Here is a 24,583-nt window from a genome sequence, read left to right on the forward strand (position 1 = left end):
GCAGGAGACCTAACGTATATAGAACTAGACATTGAGCCGTGCCTATCAACAATTGAAATTGATGAGGATTCAAGAAAATTTATAACAATTAACACCCACAAGGATTTATCTCAAAACACCTGATTATTTTTTGGTGTGTCTTCAGCATGTGCTATTTTTCAAAGCCCCTTAAAAGATTTATTGCAAGATGTATCCATAGTAATGGTACACCTAGATGATGCTTTTGTCACAGGAGTTTCTCAAGAAGAGCATTTGGCAAACCTTGAAGAGGTTCTTAAGAGATTCAAAAAGGTGAGGTGCAACTTAAAAGAGAGAAGTGTACCTACTGTGCTCATGAGGGCATGTCCCTTGGTTTTAAAGTTGGTGCCAAGGGACAACACCCTCTAGAAGAGAGTGTAAAAGCTATGAAGAAAGTACCAGCGCCTCGGAATGTGTCAGAACTGAGATCTTTTTTGGGCGTGGTAAATTACTGTGGCTGGTTTATACCAAATCTATCAAACATTAGCAGCACCATTACATCTGCTTTTAAAGAAATATCAGCATTGGCATTGGAGTGAGTCACAAAAAGAAGCCTTCAAGAAAGTCAAACTTTCTTTACAATCTTCAGACTTGCTGGTAGTTTTCAACCCAAAGAAAGAGAGAATCCTAATGTGCGATGCTTTGCCATTTGGCTTGGGACAGTGTTACCTCATACAATGGAAAATGGCATAGAACAGACTGGCACCTTTGCATCACAAACCTTAACTGATAACAAGAGAAGACCCTCCCAAACTGAAAATGAAGGGCTAACCATCATTTAGAGTTAAAAAATTCTACAAGTACGCTTATGGGCATCAGTTCATGATCACCAATCACAACCCACAGTTGGGGTTATTTTGCGAGGACAAACCTATTTCTCCTCTTGCATCGGCCAGAGTTAAGCGATTGGGTTCGTTTTAGCAATGTACAACAAAGTATTCCAACACAGATCAGGTACCAAAATATCTAGCACAGCTTCTCTGAATCGCCTTCCACCACCTCAAACCATATCGCCATCCACAGTACCACAAGAAATAGTGTTAGCCTCAACCTTTTGGATACACTGTCAGTATCGTCGAAATAGATTTGGAATTGAACTCAAGATCTAGTCCTGTGCAGAGTAAAGTGCGTGGCCCTCCATGGATGGTACTGACAAATCAGGCCAATTCAAGCTGTTTCAGCTCTGCAAAGGCGCACTGAGCTGTGAGAATGGAACATTACTGTGGGGGTCTATAGTAGAGCTTTCAGGCCCAGCAAGAGGAATGTTGCTGCAGGAATTACTCGATACTCCAAGGTCAAATCAAACTGAAGATGCTAGCAGTTATATTTGGTGGCCAGGCATTGATAAGGATATTGAAAATCTAGTCAGGCATTGTGATCAGTGCCAATCGCAACAAACACTGCCCCCTTCAGCTCACTTCCACCTGTGGGAATGGCCTGTGCATGGTTACATGTAAATTTTATAGGTCGTCCTCCCTTGTACAAAATGTAATTTAAATAAACAATTCTATTACTTTGACCTGCTGAATAGTTATTGAGCCTTGAATTTATTAAAAACCTACCTCATCAGTCACCCATTTTAGAAATCCCAGCAATGTGAAGCCAGAAAATATAAATTTTGTAAATGTGTAATGTCATGAGATGAAGTTTGCTTGTGAGGTCTGAATTGAGGTTATGCGACTGTTCTGTCTGGTCTATCGCATTGAAAAGAAACTGAAGATAACAGCCTTTTAATTTCTGGCTTAGATTGCAATTAAACCAAGCTCACTGAACAGGATGAAAACCATCTTCACGCAGGAGATATTTACAGAGCAGGTGAGCCAACAGCTTGCACACATCTTGTGCCTTTAAATTTGTACACAAGAAATACTACCAGTGCCTGTAAACTTTTCAATTTTCTTCCAGTTTGAATCTCAAATCTCATTGTACTTGACTTGAGACCTCTCACAGAAACATCCCCAAATGTATCACACACAGGAAAATGCTATTTTGGATTGAAGTCACTGTTGCTACATAGCAAATGTGGTATCAGTTTTTGTGCAACAAAGCCTTCCCCTTCCATACAAGAATGAATTGAATAGCCAGTTAATCCAGTTTTGACAGTGACTGAGGGAGCAGCGTTTTCCAGGAAACTAAGATGTGCTTTGAATAGTTCCACAGGATCTTTAATATTCAGTTGAGCCATCAGAACTGATAGGAACAAAGAAAATTACAGCACAGGAACAGGCACTCTAAGCCTGCACCAACCATGCTGCCTGACTTAACTAAAACCCCTTATGCTTTTGGGGACCATATCCCGCTATTCCCATCTCATTTATGTATTTCTCAAGACGCCCCTTAAAAGTCACTACCATATCCGCTTCCACTATCTCCCATGTTCCAGGCACCCACCACGCTTTAAAAAAAAATCTGCATCATACATCTCTCTTAAAATTTGTACCCCCGCACCTTAAACCTACACCCCTTAGTAATTGACTCTTCCACCCTGGGAAAAAGCTTCTGACTATCCACTCTGGATTGCTTCTTATAATCTTGTAGACTTCTATCAAGTCTCCCCTCAACTTACGTCGCTTCAGTGAGAACAAACCAAGTTTCTCCAACCTCTCCTCATAGTTAATGCCCTCCATACCAGGCAACATCCTGGTAAATCTTTTCTCTATCCTCTTCAAAGCCTTCACATCCTTCTGGTAGTGTGGCGAGCAGAATTGAACACTATATTCCAAGTGCGGCCTTTATAGAACTAATGGTCTATAAAGCGTCAACATGACTTGCCAATTTTTAAACTCAGTACCACGGCTGATGAAGGCAAGCATGAAGTATGCCTTCTTGACTACCTTCTCCACCTGCATTCCACCTGCAGTGACCTGTGTACCTGTACACCCAGATCTCTTTGCCTATCAATATTCCTAAGGGTTCTGCCATTTACTGTATATTTTCTATTTGTATTAGACCTTCCAAAATGCATTACCTCACATTTGTCTGGATTAAACTCCATCTGCCATCTCTCCGCCCAAGTCTCCAATTGATCTGTACCCTGTTGTATCCTCTGATGGTCCTCATCACTAGCTGCAAATCCACCAACCTTTGTGTCATCCGCAAACTTACTAATCAATCCAGTTACATTTTCCTCCAAACCACTTACATATATTACAAACAGCAAAGGTCCCAGCACTGATCCCTGAGGAATGCCACTTGTCACAGCCCTCCATGCAGAAACGCACCCTTTCACTGCTACCCTCTGTCTTTTTTGACTGAGCCAGTTTTGTATCCACCTTGCCAGCTCACCTCTGATCCCGTGCAACTTCACCTTCTACACTAGTCTGCCATGAGGGACCTTGTCAAAGGCCATACTGAAGTCCAAGTAGACAACATCCACTGCCCTCCCTTCATCAATCATCTTCGTCCTTCCTCAAAAAACACAATCAAGTTCGTGAGACATTTAACAACTTATGACTACAATCTAGAACTTTTCCCATCACACTCCACACCACCTAGCTGTTATATACAAATACTGTTGTCAAGCTGTAGTGTTATACGGATGGGAGAATCTCATTTTTTCACACATAAGTGGTGCAGATGCAGTTGATAACCAGTTTCAGTTCTGGTATTGAGATATTTGATCCGAGTTGCAGCAACTTCGTGTTTGCAGTGTTGGGCTTGAGGGGAAACAGTGAGCAGAATTCTTGCACCTTAATGCTATCCAGTGAATCTCACGTGAAACATATGTATGTGCTGACACCAGAATTTTCCCTGTATCATGCTCACTTTCTCAGCTCTCACTGCCATTTGAGCACAGTATCACAAGCAGATACAATGGAGCTTCGTAACAGCATGTGTCAGGAGAGGTTGCAAACTAGAAGGAAAATACTATGTCAAGTTTTTAATTAGGCAGAAAAAACGTTACCAATCGTAGGATTGTTGTGAGAGTACAATGGCTTTAGCTTTCCACATTCCATCTTCAGCTTTTTGCAATGTTCTAGTGAACCCCAACACAAACTGGAGGAACACACCTCATCTTCTGATTGGGCACTTCATAGGCTTCGGGACCGAACATTGAGTTCAACAACTTTAGAGCATGAACTCTCCCCTCCACCTTCACCCCCATTTCCATTAATTTTTTTAAATTTCATTTCATCTCTTTGTCTCGTTTGTCCATTTTTATCACCTTTCATTCTTCTATTTTTCCACATCGCCACTCTTCCTCTCCATCTTATCTCCAAATGCAGCCCCTCCCACCCTTCCCCCATCCCCACTTCATGGCAACTACCACGTTCCTCAAAGTCCTTAATCTGTACCTCTGTTCTGCCATTCACACATTCTGATCGCTTAATGGCGACTTTTGGCACCTTTCTCAGCCTTCTTTATTACTATTTACATTTCCTTTGTTCAATTACAGCCACCACCCCTTCCCACAAACAGCCCACCCTCATTGTATAAATCTTGTCTGATTTTCATTATACTCAGCTCTGATGAAGGGTCAATCCAGACGCAAAGTTGGCTCTGTCAGACCAGCTGAGATTTTCCAGCATTTTCTGTTTCTGTTTGTGTTGGCTTTATCTTTGGTTAGGTATAGAAAAGACATGCAGAACACAGACAAGTTCAACGGAAATACTAACCTTTAGAAATTAGATTCTTTTTAGTTTCTCTTGCATCACGTAGGTTCATATTTGAAGTGTAAATGCCGCCTAGTGCCCAGTGTGGTGGCATTGTGCTTTCAGATGCCTTCTGGGATATCTGAGATGTCGAGCAGGTGTCACCCTAATCAACTGGAGACTGGAAAACCAATTGTTCTTCCACTCACTCCATAATGCTGAGGGTTAGAGTTCTTGCTTTCCATGCTGATCAAAGATTTGTTTTTCTTCATTTTCACAGATATATAATATTTATATATGAAGTCTGAACATCACAAAAATGCTTTTCTTCCTATCACTCTGATCCCATCATTTAGTGGAAAATTCAGCTTGTGGGAGAATTGGTGCAGTTCCAGGCGTCTGCCAGTGCTTCTTTATAGTCAGTTACCAGGTCATGTGCCATCATGTTTCCCCTGTTGACCCTTGCATAGTGAGGGGTGAAGTGCCTCAGCATTTCATACAGTTTTAAGCTCAGGAGAAGGATAAATGGAAAGTTCCTTACTGCCATTGTGTGATACAAGATGTGGGATGACTTGCGAATCATATTATTGTAATTCTTTCTAATTCCAGGTAGTTACTGCCCATGCTGTGCGAGTGCCTGTAACCAGCAACCTGAGTGCTACTATCACGGGGTTCTTGCCCATACACTGTATTTACCAGTTGTTGAGAAGTCGTGCTTTCACAAAGCACAAGGTTTCCATCAAGGTACTGAAGTATTATTATCATGTTTATTGTGTTCCATTTCTTTCACACAATATGGACTTGTTGTTTGTCCATGGCATTACCTGAATGCCTACTAAAAATAGGTCAGTGTATGAAGTGCATCTCATTTCTCTAATGCTTTTCCTTTAATGGTTGCTGCAGATGATTTCATTTGTTATTGTCACATGTATTGCGATACAGTGAAAAGTATTGTTTCTTGCACGCTATACAGACAAAACATTATGTTCACAGAGTACATCTGTGAAGGAAGAAGAAAAGGAGAAGGTATAAAATAGATTGTTAAAATAGCTGGGGTCCAGAGAAAGATCAGCTTACTATGGTAGGTCCATTCAAAAGTCTGGAGAAAGCTGTTCTTAAGTTGGTTGGTACATAGTCTCAGAGTTTCATATATGTAGGGTGGCAAGGTAGCACAATGATTAGCACTGCTGGCTCACAGTGCCAGGGAAAGAGGTTCGATTCCCAACTTGGGTCACTGTCTGTGTGGAGTTTGCACGTTCTCCCCATGTCTGCCCGGGTTTCCTCTTGGTGCTTTGGCTTCCTCCCACAGTCCAAAGACGTGGGGGTTAGGTGGATTGGCCATGCTATATTGCCCTTCGGTGTCAGGGGGACTAGCTAGGGTGAATGCATTAGGTTATGGTGGTAGGGCCTGGTTAGGATTGTGATTGGAAAAAGGGACTCTATGAGAAGGATGATTCTCCCGGGCTAACCAAGAAAGTTAAAGATTTTATCAACTTGAGAGAAAAGACATTACTCCAAATATTAGTAATAGGTCATGAGATTTGAAAAAAACTTTAGAAACCAGCAAAGGATGATTTAAATCAAAAAAATTAGCAAGAAATATAACAACAGTAAAAGATTCTACAAGTATAAAAAAGTTAGAGTAGCTAAAGTCAGCATTGATCCCTTTGAGGATAAGACTAGGGAACTAATCTTGAAAAATAAGTTGTCCACTTTGGCAGCAAAATAGAAAAGCAGAATATTATTTAAATGGAAAGAGACTACAGAATACTTGGGTACAGAGGGATCAGGGTGTCACAAAAAAATTAACATGCAAGTACAGCAAGTGATTATGAAGACAAATGGGATGTTGGCCTTTTTTTTGCAAGGAGAATTGCGTATAAAGGTAGGAAAGTCTTGCTGCAGCTGTACAGTGCATTGGTGGGACCACACATCTAGAGTACTAAGTACAGTGTTAGCCTCCTCACTTAAAGGATATAATTGCATTGGAAGCAGGTTGGAAAAGTTCATTCGGCTATTCCCTCATTTCAAAGGGTTTGTCTTTTGAGGAAAGGCTGGGCCTCTGATTATTGGAATTGAGAAGATTGAGAGGTGATCTTTGAAACATAGATTATGTGGGGATTTGACAGGGGTAGATACTGAAAGAATTAGGGGGCACAATTTTAAAACAAGGGGTATCCCATTTAAGATCAAGATGAAGAGGATTTTTCTTCCCTCGGAAGGTTGTTAACCTTTGGAAATTACTTCCACAGAGATCAATGGAGGCTGGGTCATTAAATATATAGGAAAGTGGAGTTTTAGCTATGATGTTTATTGAGGCCAAATGGCTGATCCCCTACTCCTATTTCTTGCATTATGAATATTTAACATGTGGATATCTGGGTTTGATTTCAACCAAGACTATTGGCATGAATATTTCTACTCTAAGGATCTATAATAAAATCTTAATTGTCTTTCTTAAGTTTTAGTGCGTGGCAAAAAAAAAATGCCTGGATCCCAGTCAGCATGTAGTCTTTTCCAAATGTGCTTCTAAGGACATTGAAATTCTGTCTGCAAGCCAATTTGTCTGTATTCCAGTTTCTAATGTCCAGGGTCAAAATCGTAGTAATTGTATTTCCTTTGAAAGCTGATGGGGAAAAAACATGACATATTTAAAAGTTGTTTGTTGCTTTCACGTTTAGGATTGGATTTACCGACAAATGTGTGAAACGACAACTCCTCTGCACCCTCAGCTAATTCCTCTGATTGATGTTTACATCAACTCCATCCTCACTCCTGCATCCAAGGCTAATCCTGAAGCCACAAACCAACCTATCACGGAGCAAGAAGTCCTCAATGTGTTCAACGGCCTTACTTGGGTGAGCCCACCATCTCCACAACCAGCATGTTTGAAATAAAGTTTAAAGTTGCTGTATATGCTGCATCTGTACTGTATCGTAGAACTGTAGAAAAGTTATGGCACAGTGAGGCCTTTCAGCCCATCGTCTGAAGAGTAAAAAATAAACTAACCATTCATTTTAATTCCACTTTCCAGCATTTCCAAATGCATTGTCAGGATAGAGTATATCAATAGCCAGTAACGTGAAAACCTGATAAAGATTGTTAACCTAACTTAGAAGGATAGATAGGAGCACCACCACTTGGACGTTCCCCTCCAAGTTCCACACTATCCTGATTTGGAACAGTATCATCATTTTTTCACTGTCACTGGGTCAAAGTACTGGATCTCCCTTCTTTACAGCGCTGTGGGTGCATCTACACCTCATGGACTGAAGCAGTTCAAAAAAAGTGGCCCCCACCATCCTCTCAAGGGTAATTGGGTGTTGGCCTTGCCAGCGACACCCACATCTTGTGAATGAATAAATTTTAAAAATTGTCTTGTTTCAGTAACTGGTATGAGCATTATGCTTTATTGGAAAATTGCAGAAAATCAGGGAAGAGAAGTAACATTGTGTTGTAAGTTTTCATTTTAATCCTTCAACATAAAGGATTTTATGACCTTACTCGAGAGAGACCAGAAAATCATACCTGAGGTCGACGGACATTTCCGTTGTCTGCCTTTTGCCTGCTCCAATTCTGTGGTGGGCAGGGTGATGGAATTCCAGCAATTGTCTTGTGAACCGGTGCATTAAGCAAAGGAAAGACAGGTTCCTTGGTTTGAGACACAGACAGTCCTTATCTGCATTGAGGTATAGTTGGGCAGCCTGAGGGATACCTTGCAAGGATACTTGTACCTAATTGGTATAGAGGGAGTGACTCCCATTCTGGAGTGCAGAGTGGAAAATAATGGGTAGAACAGAATTTGATTTGGCGTGATACCTCTACAGTTGTACAACCCAATGATATTTGGTGCCAAAAGAGAAGAATGTGACTGAGATAATGACTGACAATTGTCTATGGTACCAAACCCAGTAAAGAGCTAAAAAGCCTTTTGAGTAGAAATAAAATCCTAGGATTCAAAATCTTAGCTCTGAATCAGAAAGTTAATTGTAAGGAATGGGAACATTTGATGGGATGCCCATCCTTCAACCCCGTATAATGTATGTTAATTTGGTTTATTGATATAGAATTGTCGTATTCTGGATGATTGAATGCAAAGTTGTATAATTTCTGCTTTTTGGCTCTTATTTCTGCAGAGCTGTTTTTCACTACAAAGTAAACTGGGAAAAGCTTCACCTCAATGAAGGTTTTGTCTTCCATTGAGCATTCCTTCATTTTAATACTAGATGTAACAAATGATTTAGCTGCATGAAGTATTCCAGTTACTCATTACTTTGATGAACAGATTTGTATTAAAGTTGTAACTAAAGAGCACATGTAAAAAAAGGTTACAAGGTCATAGACTATTAAATATGAAGTCAACCATTTAGAGGAAGGTGTTTTAATCATTTTCCTATTTTTATAAAACAGGGTGAGAACACCCGATGTCGACAGAGGCATAGCATCACAGCCCAGCTGCTGGTTCTCTATTACACACTGTCGTATGAGGAGACTCTGCTGTCCAATGTTAAGCCATTAGGTATGTGTGTGTTCCTGCCTCGACCAGTGGGTTTCTTTTCAAGCTCCTCCTTCCCATTATCCCCACCCTGAGAATTTCTTCCCATAGGCACAGTCATTCAAATTAAAGGCATGTTGGTCGCACACACTCATACTTTCTCATACTGTTACGTGCATTTTCATGCATGCATGCACAAACGCTCCGCACTCCTCCTCCTCATCTTATAAAACAGAGTGAAAACAGCCGATGTCGACAGAAGAACAGCATCACTGACTAGCTACTGGTTCTCAATTGCACTGTGTCGTATGAGGAGACTCTGCTGTCCAATGTTAAGCCATTAGGTATGTGTGTATTCCTGCTGGCATGGTGGCATAGTGATTAGCACTGCTGCCTCACAGTGCCAGGGACCCAGGTTTGATTCCGGGCTCGGATCACTGTCTGCATGGAGTTTGCACGTTCTCCCTGTGTTTGTGTGGATTTCCTCTGGGTGTTCCAGTTTCCTCCCACAGTCCAAAGATGTGCAGGTTAAGTGAATTAGCCATGCTAAATTCTTCCTCAGTGTACAAAGAACAAAGAAAATTACAGCCTAGGAACAGGCCCTTTGGCCCTCCAAGCCTGCACTGACCATGCTGCCCGACTTAACTAAAACCACCTATCCTTCTGGGGACCATTTCCCCCTATTCCCATTCTATTCATGTACTTGTCAAGATGCCCCTTAAAAGTCACTACGGTGCCTGCTTCCACTATCTCCCCTGTCAATGAGTTCCAGGCACCCACCACTGCCTGTGTTGGGAATCTGCCTCGTGCATCTCCTTTTTAACCTTGCCCCTTACACCTTTTAAAGCTGTGCCCCCTAGCAATTGACTCTTCTGCCCTGGGGAAAAAACTTCTGACTATCCAATCTGTCCATGCCCCACATAATCTTGTAGACTTCGATCAGGCTGCCCCTCAACCTCCATCGTTCCAGTGAGAACAAATCAAGTTTCTCCAACCTCTCCTCATAGCTAATGCTCTTCATACCAGGCAACATCCTGGTAAATCTTTTCTGTACCCTCTCCAAAGCCTTCACATCCTTCTGGTAGTGTGGTGAGCAGAATTGAACACTATGTTCCAAGTCCGGCCTTTGTATCCACCTTCTTTGTACCTGAACAGGTGCTGGAGTGTGGCAACCAGGGGATTTTCACAGTAACTTGATTACAGTGTTAATGTAAGCCTACTTGTGATTAATAATAAATTTTACTGTACTCATTGTCAGCTTTTGAGGGAAATAGTCCCTGAATCTGCAGCCTGCCTAGTTTTTTTTTTAATTTTTCTGTCCACTTTACCAATCGACCAGCCGGCAGAATACCAAGAATGGCAGACAAGAACATAGTCTTTGCCATACTGTAAGATAATCCAACCTACTTGTAACAGCCACATGTCGGGGTTCAAGTTCTAGTCCAAAGACTTGGGCACAAAATCCAGCTGGCCGTTCAGTTTAGTACTGAAGTTTGAAGTACCATCTTTCAGATGAGGCATTAAACCCAAGACCCTAACTGTCCCTTCAGGTGGATGTAAAGGTCCCACAAGACTATTTTGAAAGGCAGGGTTCCCAATGCCTTGGCCAATATTTATTACTTGACCTGCATCACAAAAACAGGTCATCTGCTCATTATTGCCTGTGGGAACTTACTGTTCCCAAATTTTCTGCCATATTTCCTCTATTATTACAGTGACCACACTTCAGAAATATTTAGTTGGCTGTAGGAAGGCTTTTGGGGCATTCTGAGGTGCTATGCAAATGTAATTTTATTGTTGCCGCTTTCAGTTAGCCAGATAGCTACCACCTACCTCTCTGTTCTGTTAAACTGAGTTGACCAAACAATGGTTTTACTTTTGCAGTTTAAAGCCCAGCTTTTTTTTTAATTTGGATACTGCTCAGGCTCTATTTCTGTTGAAGTGGCTCACTGGTGAGCTTGCTGACTAACCCCCTCATTCTTGCACATTTCCAATAGCAGCAGTACAGAAGAAACCCAAGTCTTACTCTGCAGCCCTGATGGACCAGATTCCTATCAAGTATTTAATTCGCCAGGCGCAGGGCCTTCAACAAGAGCTCGGAGGTAAATGCACAGGCATCGCTAGTGTCTTTAGGGTCTATTGGAACTTGCATTCCTAAATGAACAAATTGCAACCCAGCCCTTCCGTTTTTATTTTCCAACCTAGCTATTCATATTTAAACATACGTTCTCTTACAAGTTATTATTTTCAATCCAACCAGTTGCATTGAAAGGAACTGCTACTGGAATTTATTTCTAGATAAAAGGTGGTGTTTGTTATGGTACTGGACTATTCCAATCAGGTTTATAATTAGTTGCAGCTGGGGGAATCATTTGGATGCTTAAAGTTGATTTTGGCAACCTGGACCAGAGAGGAGAGGGGAAAGAGGCAAAGTTCTACCTCCCTATATAAATGCAAAATACTGCGGATGCTGGAATCTGAAACAGAAAATGCTGTAAAATCTCAGCAGGCCTGACAGCATCTATGGGGAGAGAATGGAACCAATGTTTCGAGTCTAGATAACCAAGTGTCCATTAAGTAATCAGAATGATCACTTAATGGGCACTTTTAGCACCTTCTCAGACTTCTGTATCCTCATTTACATTCCCTTTGTCCCACTCCACCATCACCATCAACCCCACCATCCCCCAACACACACACACACACACAAATAAATCTCTGCTGATTCTCTTTGTTCTTAGCTCTGACGAAGGGTTATCTAGACTTGAAACATTGGCTCTATTCTCTCCCCACTGTTGCTTTCAGGCCTGCTGAGATTTTCCAGCATGTTCTGTTTTGTTCCATCTCCCAATTGCTGCATTGGCCCAGCTGATAAGTGTGCAGGACACTGGATGAGGACAAGATCAGGTACGGCTATCGAAACAGAAAATACAGGGAATAGTCGGCTGGTCTGGCAGCATCTGTGGAGACAAAAGAGTTAATTTCAGGTTTGTGACTTGTCAGAATTGGGAGAAATTAGAGATGTAACAGGTTTAAGGAAGTGAAAGTTGGTGGCATGGAGACAAAAGGGGAGTCTGTGATAGAGTGGAAGGCGGGTGATTTTAAATGACGAAAAGTTTGATGGTGCAAAGCCAAAGAGAACAATAACTGGACAGGTAAACAAGAGATAAGATAGTCTAGAATGGATGGAGATACCAGAATAGTGCTGCCTGACAGCAAAAGAAAAACTGAGAGAAAAACCAACAAATTAAAGAAGCAAAATGGAGGAAGGGTCTGAAATTGTTGAATTTAATGCTCAGTCTGGAAGGTTGTAGAAGTGCCCCGCCAAAAGATAAAGCGCTGTTCTTCAAGCTTGTATTGAGTTTATTAAGATACTGCAAATCAGAGTTGGGCAAGGTATAGACTTGAAATGATAGATGATTGGGAGTTGGGGTCACCCTTACAGACTGAACAGAGGTGTTCTGCAAAGGTGATCACCCAATCTGCATTTGGTCCCTTTGATCTAAAGGAGAACACAGCATGAGCACAAGTAAATTGCTGCTTCACCTGGAAGGAATGTTTGAGACCCTGTGCAGTGAGAAGGTGAAAGGGCGAATGTTGCATCTCCTGCACCTTGTTGGAGAGATGGGAAGGGTGTTGCAATGTCACCAAGGGTACAGCCGCTTCAGAATGCTGAAAGGAGAGGTGAGGGGGAGTTGTGTTCAGGTATGATGTTTTCTTGCTCCCGCTATCAATGCTCACAGTTATGAGAGTTGCTGGGCTGCTGCTGCTGTTGATGAAAGGAGGATGGGAGGGGGAGGGGGGCAGTCAGTAGATGTTACTGAATAATGGCTGTTGATCATGATTTTTGTGACCCATTCTGAATTGAATTTGAGGTTTTCCTGTCCCTTAGGCCTCCACTCTGCATTGCTGCGTCTGCTGGCCACGAACTACCCTCACCTGTGCATGGTGGATGACTGGATGTGTGAGGAAGAAGTGACAGGCACAGATGCACTGCTCGCTAGGATGCTGCTGACTAACCGGGCCAAACGCCACTCGCCAAAGAAACTGCAGGAAGGTAATGGCATGAAAACTGATCTGTGGTTACATGCCTCTCAGGAGTTGAAATGACACATAAATCAGTAGTAGAAAAATTTCTAAGCACTTCACAGGAACAAAGTATTTTGTTATTACGCACACTGGCTGTAACAAATTGGTTATAATTTCCACCTTTTGTCACTCCCATTTTGGTATTTGTCAGGCACTTGAGAGTATACCCTGCATGCTGACATTCCCTTTCATTGTATTGTTCACTTATCTGCACAATGTCAATTGGTTCTGTCACCTCGCAGCTTTCCAGATGGTTTCTACCAATTACACTCAATTGATGCAGACTTTGGAGGACTTGATGCTTCTGTCCGCCAGTGAGCTGATCCCATTTGCAGAAGCATTGATGTTGGATTTGTATCGGTTGCTGGATGCAGATGTTCCCCGACGAATCCTCCAGATAGTCAACCAACTTTGGATGCTTCTCAACACCGTTATGCCAAGGAGGTAACAGCCATCTAATATCAATATTAACTAATGGTGCACAAGTTAATTTATCTGCTATTTTAAGCATCATTACCTTGAATAATCTACAGAGAAGTTTCTGGAGCTCTATCTATGTTGGGGTACTGATTTACTGATACTATTTTATAATCTCTCAGACGGTGCAGCCACACTATCTTCAGTGTGGAGTTGGGAGCATTAGTATAGTTACCCAGGAGTTAGAACTGCTTTTCATCCTTCTAACCTTTCGTAAAATCATAAAATTTTACAGCCAGAGGAGGCTGTCAGCATATTGTGTCTGCACCAACTCCCGAAAGAGCTACCCAGCTAGTTCTATTCTCCAGCCCCATCTCCGTAGCCTTCTAATTTCATCACTTTCAATATTTATCCAGCTGTCTTTTGAAACCTCCTATTTCTGGGTAACTATTCTGATAAGTGAGTCGGAACCATCCTAAGTCAGAAATTGAAACGTCCTAGGCAATTCCAAACTCCTGGGTAACTATCCTTGAATTGGGACTTTGCACCTTCTAGAGCAAATCTAGTTTCAACCATCCAAAGACTGGAATATCTGGGCCAGTGTTAACTAAACGCTGTCTCTGTAGGCAACGTATACTTTAAATGCCATCCTTTCTTCCTCGCCCAACAGACAAAAAGACAAAGCTCACACTAAACTTTAATGTTGACGTCCAATTCTCTCAGAATCACACCAAAACTTCCAAGGGTTTATTCCTGTTTTCTTTTCTCAGTTTGGTAATTTGTAATCTTACAAAAGTCTTTCACAGTGAGGTTTTCTTTTCCTGGTACCTTCCCCTAATCCAAGCTAGATAACTCTCCCAACCTTGTTTTATCTCCCCACAAATTTGAAAGTGTCAACCCATGTGCAAGCTTCCATCCACATTCCAACATGGTGAACCATATTGACATTTTTGGTCTCTAGCTGCTCTGTCCTCTCTCGGACCCAGGCAGATACTGTCTGTGATAGTGATGTTCTAGGAAAGTCTGTAACCTGACTCTTACAATGGCTTCCTCTGCATCCTTCTCCATAGTAACTAGAAATACATGGGCTGTGCATCAAGGTAGAAATGTTAATTAGCTATCCTTAAGAACCCAGCTGTCCCATATCATGGAAATAAACGGATTGTTTGAAGCATAACTGTTTACAGCCCAACTTTCTCCACACTTTCTGGGACTTTGAAGATTCTCTCACTCCATTTTTAACAGACAGTCTGCTGCCATTGTCTTCAAGCATAAATACTTCTCACCTTCTTCCTAATAAGATGACCTAAGCCGCCTTTTGATCGCTTACAATCAAACTACCTAGGCTTGCTATCAGGCAGACTTTCAAAGAAGTCACATAACCCCCTACATTTACTTTTAATTTGTAGAACTGTCCCAAACATTCTTGCTTTGAATCTCAATTCAAGAAGTCAACTCACCACCACCTTGAGGGCAACTAGGGATGGACAATAAATGCTGGTCTGCCAGCAATGTCCATATCCCACAAATGAATTTTTTAAAACTTCCAAAATTATAACACATGCTTCATTTAAATGAGCATTCTTCAATATGTGATCCTTGAAGGTCAATGATGAAAGTGTATGCAATAATGGAAACATTCTCATGAAGTCTAATCTTAATATTCATAGAGGTATTTTTGCCAGCAGTGGTCACTCTGTGTGATTCCTCTCTGGTCCAGTTTGCTGAAACCAAATGTAGAGCCCAGGGAGAAATTAGTAACTCAATAGAGATTCTGGATCAAACTCAGGCTCAGCCTGCTCCATGGGGCTGTTTCTAACGGACCAGTGAATTAATCAACTGAAGCTTTGCAGCAGTTTTATTTCTTAAGTTGATAGATCTTTCTTTATTCCAAAGGTCATTCCAGAGTATGGAGTGAGATGGGTCAGTTACGTAATTAATGATCAGCGTGAACATGTAGCTCCCTTCTTTAATCATTCTGATCATTTGCAAGTTTTCACTTTTAAAAAGAGTTTTACCATGAGCAGGGTTCACTATAAAGAGGTTTCGCTCTTAAGAATTCTGGTTGAGTACTGCGTTGTCAGCTTTCAACAATCTCTGTAAAACACAGCTAACATCATGTCTCTCGTGTGTTGTGAAGGCTGTGGGTAATGACGGTGAATGCCTTGCAGCCAAAAGCCAAGCTGCTGCGCCAACAGAAGTACACTCAGAATGACCTGATGGTTGATCCACTGATTGTGTTGCGATGTGATCGGAGAGTGTATAGGTGAGTCATTAATAATAACACAAGCAAGAATTGTTTCTAATGTGTCTATTTGGCTCAGTACTCTGCTTCAGTCAGAAGATCTAGCTTGAAATCTAAAAGTGATGCATGCGTTCAATTGAGTTGACTTTTTCCAGCTCTTAACATTCTAATGGATTTTCAATTTATCTTCATCCTCTGTATTTGGGCATAGTGTACAAAGCTAGAATTTATTGCCAATCCTATAGTTGATTTTTGAGTATGGTTGTGCTTGAGCTGCTGCACTCCACGTGATATTCTTTGTTACAGTTCAGTGGCTTCCTATGCTACTTCAGAGAGCAATCTAATGTTAACGTTAACATGTTAGTGTGGAACTGGATTCGTTGTTGACCTGGACTAGGCAACGGTGAGAGTTTTTCTTCCCTAAAGGACAGGCTGACAGCTTCATTATCACTTTTACTGATTCCAGGTTCTTAATTTTTAGGCATTTTGTTTTTACGATAGCGAAGTGGTATTATAACTGGACTAGTAATCCAGAGAGCAATAAAATCTGGAAATAACTGTCCAGTGGTGACATTGAAATCCTTGTTGATTGTTGTAGAAACTACCAGGTTCACTAATGTCCTTGAGGGAAGGAAATCTGTTACCTTTACAGTGTCTGGCCTGCATGTGACTTCAGACCCACAGCAATTTGGTTGACTCTTAAATGGTCTAGCAAGCTATTCCATTCAAAGGGCAATTAGGGATGGGCAACAAATGCTGGCTCAACCAATGATGCCCACAACCCATTAACAAATTTTTAAAACATGAGCATGTTTTCTAGATTACAGTGGAGCGCTCTCAGAAGCTTTGCCGTTACTGTGGCCATACTGATGAGTGGAACCTCCTGCAGCAGCTTCTCAGTAACATTAGGAACAGGAGGAAGCCGTTTGGCCCCTCGAGCTTGTTCCCCCTACCATTGAGATCACGGCCATGTCCACTATTTTATGGGCAATTACTTCTTCCAGTGTCTTTATTTATTTTTGACCTATCCCCATATAACCATCCTTGTTTCATTTCTTTTAGAATTTTGTTAGCCAAAAATATTATCAATCCCTGATTAAAACTGGATCTAGTATCAATTGCTGTTTGCAGAAGAGAGTTCCAAATTTATATCTTTTGTGTGTAGAAATATATTTAAATTTCACTCTTGAATGATTTATCTCTAATTTTTAGATTATGTTCCCTTATCCTAGACTCCCCAAATAACAGAAATCATTTCTCTACCCTATCAGTTACCCCCATGTTATCCGGAAAAGTTTTAACAATTCATCCACTAATTGTTTAAATTACAGAAAATACACCTCAATTTTATGTAATCTCTTCCCATAATTTAACTCTTGATATCGAGGTATCATTCTGGTAAATTATGCTGGGATGGGGGGGTTATCTTCCGAGGAGCGATCGGATAAGTTGTGCTGTATCCTTTGGCGTTTAGAAGAATAAGTGGTTCCCTTTTGAAACAGACAAAATCCTGAGGGGACTTGACAGGGTGGATACTGAAAAGATATTTCCCCTTGTAGGGGAGACTGGAATGTAGGGACACAGTTTTAAAAATAAAAGGCCATCCAGAGATGAGAAGAAATCTTTCCTCTGAGGGTGGTGAAACTTCGAAACGCCCTTCCTTAGAGAGGCTGGATCAATCAGAAAGGACAGTAGGACTAGGGGGCACAGCCTCAAGATAAAGGGGGTGCGGTTTAGAACGGAGTTGAGGAGGAACTTCTTCACTCAAAGGGTGGTGAATCTCTGGAATTCTCTGCCCGTTGAGGTGGTGGAGGCTGCCTCGCTAAATATTTTTAAGACGCAGGTTGATGGGTTTTTGATAAGCGAGGGGATTAAGGGTTATGGGGAGAGGGCGGGAATGTGGAACTGAGACACGACAGATCAGCCATGATCTTATTGAATGGCGGAGCAGGCTCGAGGGGCTAGATGGCCTACTCCTGCTCCTATTTCTTATGTTCTTATGTTAATGCTTTTTAAGAAAGCGATAGATAGACTTTTGACTAGCAAGAGAGTCAAAGGTTATCTAGACTAGCAGTAGTGGAGTTGAGACCACAATCAGATCAGCTTATTGAACAGCAGAGCAGGTTCGATTGGGCGAGTGACCAACTCCTCCTCGTTGGAGTTGGTCACTCGCTCCAAGACCAACATATCCTTTGTAATGTAAGGTGCCCAGAACTGAACCTTTTTTTTCTTTTTATGCTCATGGGATATTGTTTGTGGGGTTTAAGACTCGTAGATTTTGGCTGCTACCAGGTTTGCTGTGCATTGTACTAAATATTCCTGGAGTTCGTGGTGCCTCTCCCATGCAATGTTCTGTGGGCTGTGATGTTTGAGTGTTTCTGGTCTTTGACCTGATTCAGGTTACCTACCCCAAGTTTTTTCACTAAAACGTGAAAATCAAATGTTTATCGCTTGGCAAGATACATGTTTCATATTTACTATTTTATGGGCAGTCAGTTGTTTCGGTGTCTTCATTTATTTTTTAATCCCAGGTGCCCCCCCTTAATGGACATTACCCTTCACATGCTCAATGGCTACCTTCTTGCTTCAAAAGCTTACCTGAGTGCTCACCTCAAGGAGAATGCGGATCAGGACAGCAAACCATATCAGAATAACACCATGGGGGTAATGGGGCAACCGGAAGCCCCTGAGGTCACAAGAGAGGAGCTGAAAAATGCACTGTTGTCAGCCCAGGTAAAAACAGGAATCAGATGATGTGCGCTGCAGCATCTAAGGGGTTTAGTGTGTGTTTTGAAATGGATCATCGTATTTTACTTCGCTGTTGCAGGATTAGTAGTAGGAGAAAGTGAATCCCAGGAGAATGGAAATTGGAGCAGGGATAAAGCTTACAAAAGCAAAGTGAGAGGGAAAGGAAAAGTACTGGGGACACTTAAGCTGACTATTCCCCAAGACTTCTTGGTCTACATCTTGGGATTCTAAGAGAAATAGCTGCAGAGATAGTGGATGTGCTGATTATAATTTTTCTAGAATGACCCCAGCAGATTGGAAATTAGCAAATGTAACGGCTATTCCAGAACAAAGAACAAAAACAGCCCGGGAAACAGGCCCCTCGGCCCGGCGAGCCCATGCCGCCACCCCAACACCACCAGTCCCCCCTCCACTCATGAGCCCCATCCATGCTCATGGCACTCCACATTGAGGGAAAACCAATCTAGGGACAATTTATTACCTCCAATCAGCCTAATAGCACATCTTTGGGGTGTGGAAGGAAACCGGAGCACCCGGAGAAAACCCACACAAGCACAGGGAGAATGCGCAAACTCCCACAGACACTGGCCCAAATCCATGTGTCTGCACAGCAAACGGTGATAGTCACTGAGCTGTCGTGTTGCCCCGCATCTGGTCCAGTTTAAGCGTACACTAACGACATGAAGCACTAGGCTACTCTTGAATATCCAAGAGCAGCCCTTGTACGACTCATCGCGTGTCTGCCCCTCGTTGGACAACAAGGTAGACCAACTTAAAACCTGTGAATTAAAAGAGAAAAACATTAGTATCATTCCACATCCTTACACATTACCAGGGACGTCCCAATGCTAATGAACCTTATTTAAAACAATCTCCTACATCCTCCCATCTCCAACCCACTCGTGCCTGTCTAAGTTACTCTTAAACAACTCCAGCATGCCTGCCTCCACCACTTTGCTTGGCAGAGCATTCCGTACCCCCGCTACCCTCTGTGTGAAAAGCCTCTCTCTAATATCTGTGTTACACCTCTCCCCCCTCACCCTAAGCCTGTGGCCCCTCGTACTATGCATTTCTAACATAGGAAATAGCTTACCCCTGTTTACTCTATCTATGCCCTTCATAATCTTATATACCTCCATTAGATCCCCCCTCAGTTGACGTCTTTCAAGGGAAAACAGCCCCAATTTGCTCAATCTTGCCTCATGACCCAGTCCTTCCATACCAGGCAACATCCTGGTAAACCTCCTCTTCACTCTCTCCAGGGTCTCCACGTCCTTCCGGTAGTAAGGCGACCAGAATTGGATGCAGTACTCCAAATGCAGCCTAACCAACGTTCTATGCAACTGCAACAGTGTGAGAAAGAACTGGGAACTACAGACCAATTAGCCTATCAGGAAATTGCAAGGATCTATTATTAAGGAAATGCACTTAGAAACAATGCACTTCAAAAATCATTGGATCTTTAGGGGACGATCAGGGGATTGAAGGGAGATCTTATAGAGACATATAAGATAATGAAGGGGCTAGACAGGGTAGAGGCAGAGAGATTATTTCCACTTAGAAAGGAAACAAGAACTAGACGGCACAGCCTCAAAATAAGGGGGAGTCAATTTTGAACAGGGTTGAGGAGGAACTTCTTCTCTCAGAGGGGCGTGAATCTTTGGAATTCTCTGCCCATTGAAGTAGTGGAGGCTACCTCATTAAATGTGTTTAAGTCACAGGTAGATAGATTTCTGATCAATAAAGGAATTAAGGCTGATGGGGAACAGGCAGGTAAGTGGAACTGAACGACTATCAGCTCAGCCATGATCTTATTGAATGGCGGGGCAGGCTCGAGGGGCTAGATGGCCTACTCCTGCTCCTATCTCTTATGTTCTTATGTATGGTTCTATGGGAGGGAACCATTTGACAAATTTTATTCAGAGTTTTTTGAGTTTATAACTATTGAGGAAGATGAACGGGACCAGTACATATAAGATATTGAGATTTCCAAAGATCATTTGGTAAGGCACTACACAAAATGTGAAGTGATCATGGAGTTGGTGTAATTAATGTATTAGCATGGATATAGGATTGATTAATGTACAAGAAGCACAGGGTAGGGTTTAATGGGGCATTTGCAAGTCGGTAGGCTGTAACTAGTGAAGTTTAGCACGAAGCAGAGCTCAGCTACTTATATTCATGACTTGCATGAAGAGGCTGATGATAATGTAGCTAAGTCTGCTGATACAGAGCTAGATGGGAATGTAAGCTGTGAGGAGAACACAAGGAAAAGTTAAACAATTGGGCAATCAGTTGACAGGTTGGGTACAGTGTGGGAAATGAGGTTATTCACTTTGGTAGTAAAAATAGGAAAACAATGTTTTGTAAAAGGTGTGAAACTTGGGTACACTCATATAAAGAATGCAAAGCAAAATACTGAAGATGCTGGAAATCTGAAACTAAAACTGAAACTCCCAGGAGTACTGGGGTCCAGCAGCATCTGTGCAGAGAAAACCAAGGTTAACGTTTCTGATCTGTGACTTTTCAGGGATCAATTATTTAGGACTTGAGCTGAGGAGGAATTTCTTCACTTCAAGGAGTGTGTATTTTTGGGACAGTGTGCCCTAGAGAGCTCTGAGGGCTCCATTGTTGAGTACATTAAAGACTGAGATTAATAGATTTTTGATCTCTCAGAAAAACAAGATCTATGGGGAATGGACAGAATAGTGAAGTTAAGGTAGATGAGCCATAATCGTACTTGAGGGACCAATTGATTTACTCCTGCTCTTATTTCTTATGTTCTTATACACGCACTCCCTGTTGTCACAGAACTCTGATGAAGTCTAGGGCTAGGAGCTCCCAAGTGTGATTATAGAGGTACATTCCATGATTTAAACTTAAGAGTTTGCCAGCACTGTCTACCTTGCAGCATTGTATGAAACCGGGTGGGAGGGTGATCCTGCCAGGTGCAAACTTGAACCTAAAAGCTCACACTGCCCACTTCAGGTTACCTGAAATAAATTAGACTCACAGAATAACACAGATGAGAAGGAGGTCATAAAACATAGAACACTACAGTACAAACAGGCCCTTTGGCCCACAAGTTGTGCCGATCATATCTATACCTACTAAGCCATAGACCTATCTATAACCCCCAATCCCATTAGATCCCATATACTCATCCAGAGGTCTTTTAAAAGACCCCAGCGAGTTCGCCTCCACCACCACCGACGGCAGCCGATTCCATTCACTCACCACCCTCTGAGTGAAAAACTTACCCCTAACATCTCCTCTATACTTGCTTCCCTGCACCTTAAATCTGTGTCCTCTCATAGTGACCATTCCAGCCTGGGGATTTGAACTACCATGCCTGTGCTGGCTCTTTGAAAGAGCTATCCATTTTGTCCCAGTAAGCTTACTCCTTCAAGTATTTCTTCAATTCCTTTTTAAATTTATTATTGATTCTGCATCCATTAACCTTTCAGGCAATGCATTTAGATCGTAAGGTTATGGGGATCTATAAAAAAAAATTAATGGCGTCTAGTTGAATTGAAACAAATGTGTGTTTGGAAACTGTCTTTGATTGTTTTTTGTTTTGGCTACTTGAAGAAGAAAATCTGATGCCCCAACATAAATGGACTCTCCTTACAGGACAGTGCAGCCGTACAGATTTTATTGGAGATCTGCTTACCTACTGATGAGGAGAGATCTCACAGCACAGGAAAGGTCCTGAAGCAACAGGGCCAAATCGACAGTTTGTCTGAGTCCATGGAGAACACGCAGGAGACTTTACTGAGCAATGTACGGGAGGTGCAGTGCCTCATCTGCTGTCTCCTGCATCAGATGTTTATTGCAGATCCAAATATTGCCAAACTCGTTCACTTTCAGGTTAGTACTGTATATTTAAGCAATAAATTTAAGTAATACTTGTATTTCTTAGTGCTGCGTGGAAAGAATTACCTTTCAAGTGCGCACTTGTACCTGAAGTACCTCATAACACTGATGACATGATTGATTGGTTTAATTTATTCTTGATATTATCTAAAGAAGGAATGTTGGATCAGAACACCAGGCAAACACCATAATGAGCCATAAGCTCTGTACTATCCACTTCCAATAGACAGGCAGTGGTGGGGATGATATGAAAACAGAGTGCTGGAGATACCACATCATCTTGGCAAGAGAGACAGAGTTGCTGTTCAGGTTTCACAACCAATAATCCTGCTAAAGTAACTAACCTGAAACCATAACTCTGTTTCTCTCCACAATTGCTGTCAGACCTGCTGACTACTTCCATCATTTTCTGTTTCTATTTCATATTTCCAGCTTCCAGTGCATTTGACTTTTTCATTAGTGACAGGAGTGGTAGTTGGGTTCGAAGTCTTGTGTAAGGGTGGCAGCTTTGGCAGTGTGGCACTACTTTGTACTCCACAGGATTGTGTTTGTTCAATGGTGTTTTCATTTTGTTTGTCTTTCACTTTCCCTTTTTTTTCTTTCCCTCTTCTGTATTTAATAATTTTTGCCAAACAATGGGCTGTGATTCATCAACACAATTCAGTTCTGCACCCAGAAAACAAGACTGTATAGTCTCATTACAAAGAGTGGCTTGAGCAAGTTGGCCTAGGGCATCTGCTGTGTGCTGAGCCAAATAAACCCAACCTTACTGGAAAAATCAGGGCGCGGCATCATGTACTAACACTATCATGCAGTTGAAACATCCATTCTGTAATACACTTGCTGAAGCAGGTATTGATGAGTGTTTAACCTCCTTATAGCTATAAAATCTATAGCATTTTTCTGTTTTTGTTTCAGATTTCAGTATCTGTAGTATTTTGAGTTTTTATTAAGGAAGAAGGGTCACCATTTAAAATTGCATGTGAAAGATGGTTCTTCTGACAGTGCAGCACTCCCCCAATTTCTAACTCTTGAGTTGAGTGCCACCAGTGTACATATTTACCACTTCATTCATTGGCAGTATTCTTACAATAATGCTATAAGCACGCCTCAGTCTCATCAAGAATTGCTTTTCTGGTGGTATGTTTGTAAAAGTACAAAACTATAGCCATCAGATGGGGGTAAAATCGGGTGCATTCTGACATCACTGCATGGCCAAAAAATTTGTATCAAATGCTATATGTGAAATGCCATTTGAATGAGCTAACACGGCACTATGGATTAATAATCCAATACAGCGAGGTGATAGTCCAGTGGTATTATCGGTAGCCTATTAATCCAGAAACTCATCTAATGTTCTGGAACCCGGGTTTGAATCCTACCACAGCAGATGGTGGAATTTGAATTCAATAAAAAAAACATCTGGAATTATGAATCTACTGATGACCGTGAAACCATTGTCGATTGTTGGAAAAACCCATCCAGTTCACTAACGTCCTTTAGGGAAGGAAATCTGCCGCTCTTATCTGGTCTGGCCTACATGTATCTCTGGAGCCACAGCAATTTGGTTGAATCTCAACTGTCCTCTGGTTATAAGGGATGGGTAATAAATGCTGGCCAACCAGCGACGCCCATGTCCATGAATGAATAAAAAATACTGACAGCACCGACCAGAGAGGACTTAGAAAATCTTGGAAATTAAAGACAGATTTATTCAATAAGTTATAGTTTTAAACTGAAACAATTGTAATTTTGAAGTTATTGAGTATTGTTTTCTCTGCTCAGATGATAATGTGTAGCCTTTCTTAAAAGTAGATTTGAGCACCAGCAGAAATTGGCCTTCTATACCCTAAATTTTCTTTATTACAAGATTTCCATGGCTCGTTGGTGCCATGTCTTGTTAAATTTATTGTTGATTATGTTTGTACAGGGTTATCCAAGTGAGTTGCTGCCTCTGACTGTAGCTGGAATTCCCTCCATTCACATATGTCTGGATTTCATTCCAGAATTGTTGGCACAGCCACAACTGGAGAAGCAGGTAATTCAGTCACTACCTAGAATTATGCTATCTGCCTGTGGATATGTGTGTGTTCGTGCTTAAAA

At 41.7% G+C, this 24,583-nt stretch overlaps 1 protein-coding gene across 2 annotated transcripts in view; it reads left to right on the plus strand.

Annotated features, from left to right (window-relative positions):
- ints2 (integrator complex subunit 2) overlaps positions 1–24,583 on the plus strand; it is a 56,887-nt gene that overhangs the window by 22,508 nt on the left and 9,796 nt on the right. Inside the window, exons 12-22 of one of the 2 annotated variants that reach the window (XM_080210932.1) lie at positions 1,765–1,833; positions 5,220–5,354; positions 7,292–7,468; positions 9,021–9,129; positions 11,103–11,207; positions 12,998–13,162; positions 13,437–13,638; positions 15,752–15,877; positions 18,388–18,589; positions 22,238–22,474; positions 24,411–24,518. In XM_080210932.1, the coding sequence (XP_080067058.1) occupies positions 1,765–1,833; positions 5,220–5,354; positions 7,292–7,468; positions 9,021–9,129; positions 11,103–11,207; positions 12,998–13,162; positions 13,437–13,638; positions 15,752–15,877; positions 18,388–18,589; positions 22,238–22,474; positions 24,411–24,518 (1,635 nt within the window). The remainder of the gene's footprint in view (positions 1–1,764; positions 1,834–5,219; positions 5,355–7,291; positions 7,469–9,020; positions 9,130–11,102; positions 11,208–12,997; positions 13,163–13,436; positions 13,639–15,751; positions 15,878–18,387; positions 18,590–22,237; positions 22,475–24,410; positions 24,519–24,583) is intronic. The other variant, XM_080210933.1, reaches the window with a different exon arrangement.

Source organism: Carcharhinus amblyrhynchos, chromosome 23 (genome assembly GCF_965287045.1).
Source record: "Carcharhinus amblyrhynchos chromosome 23, sCarAmb.v2.hapA, whole genome shotgun sequence".
Classification (NCBI taxonomy): Eukaryota; Metazoa; Chordata; class Chondrichthyes; order Carcharhiniformes; family Carcharhinidae; genus Carcharhinus; species Carcharhinus amblyrhynchos.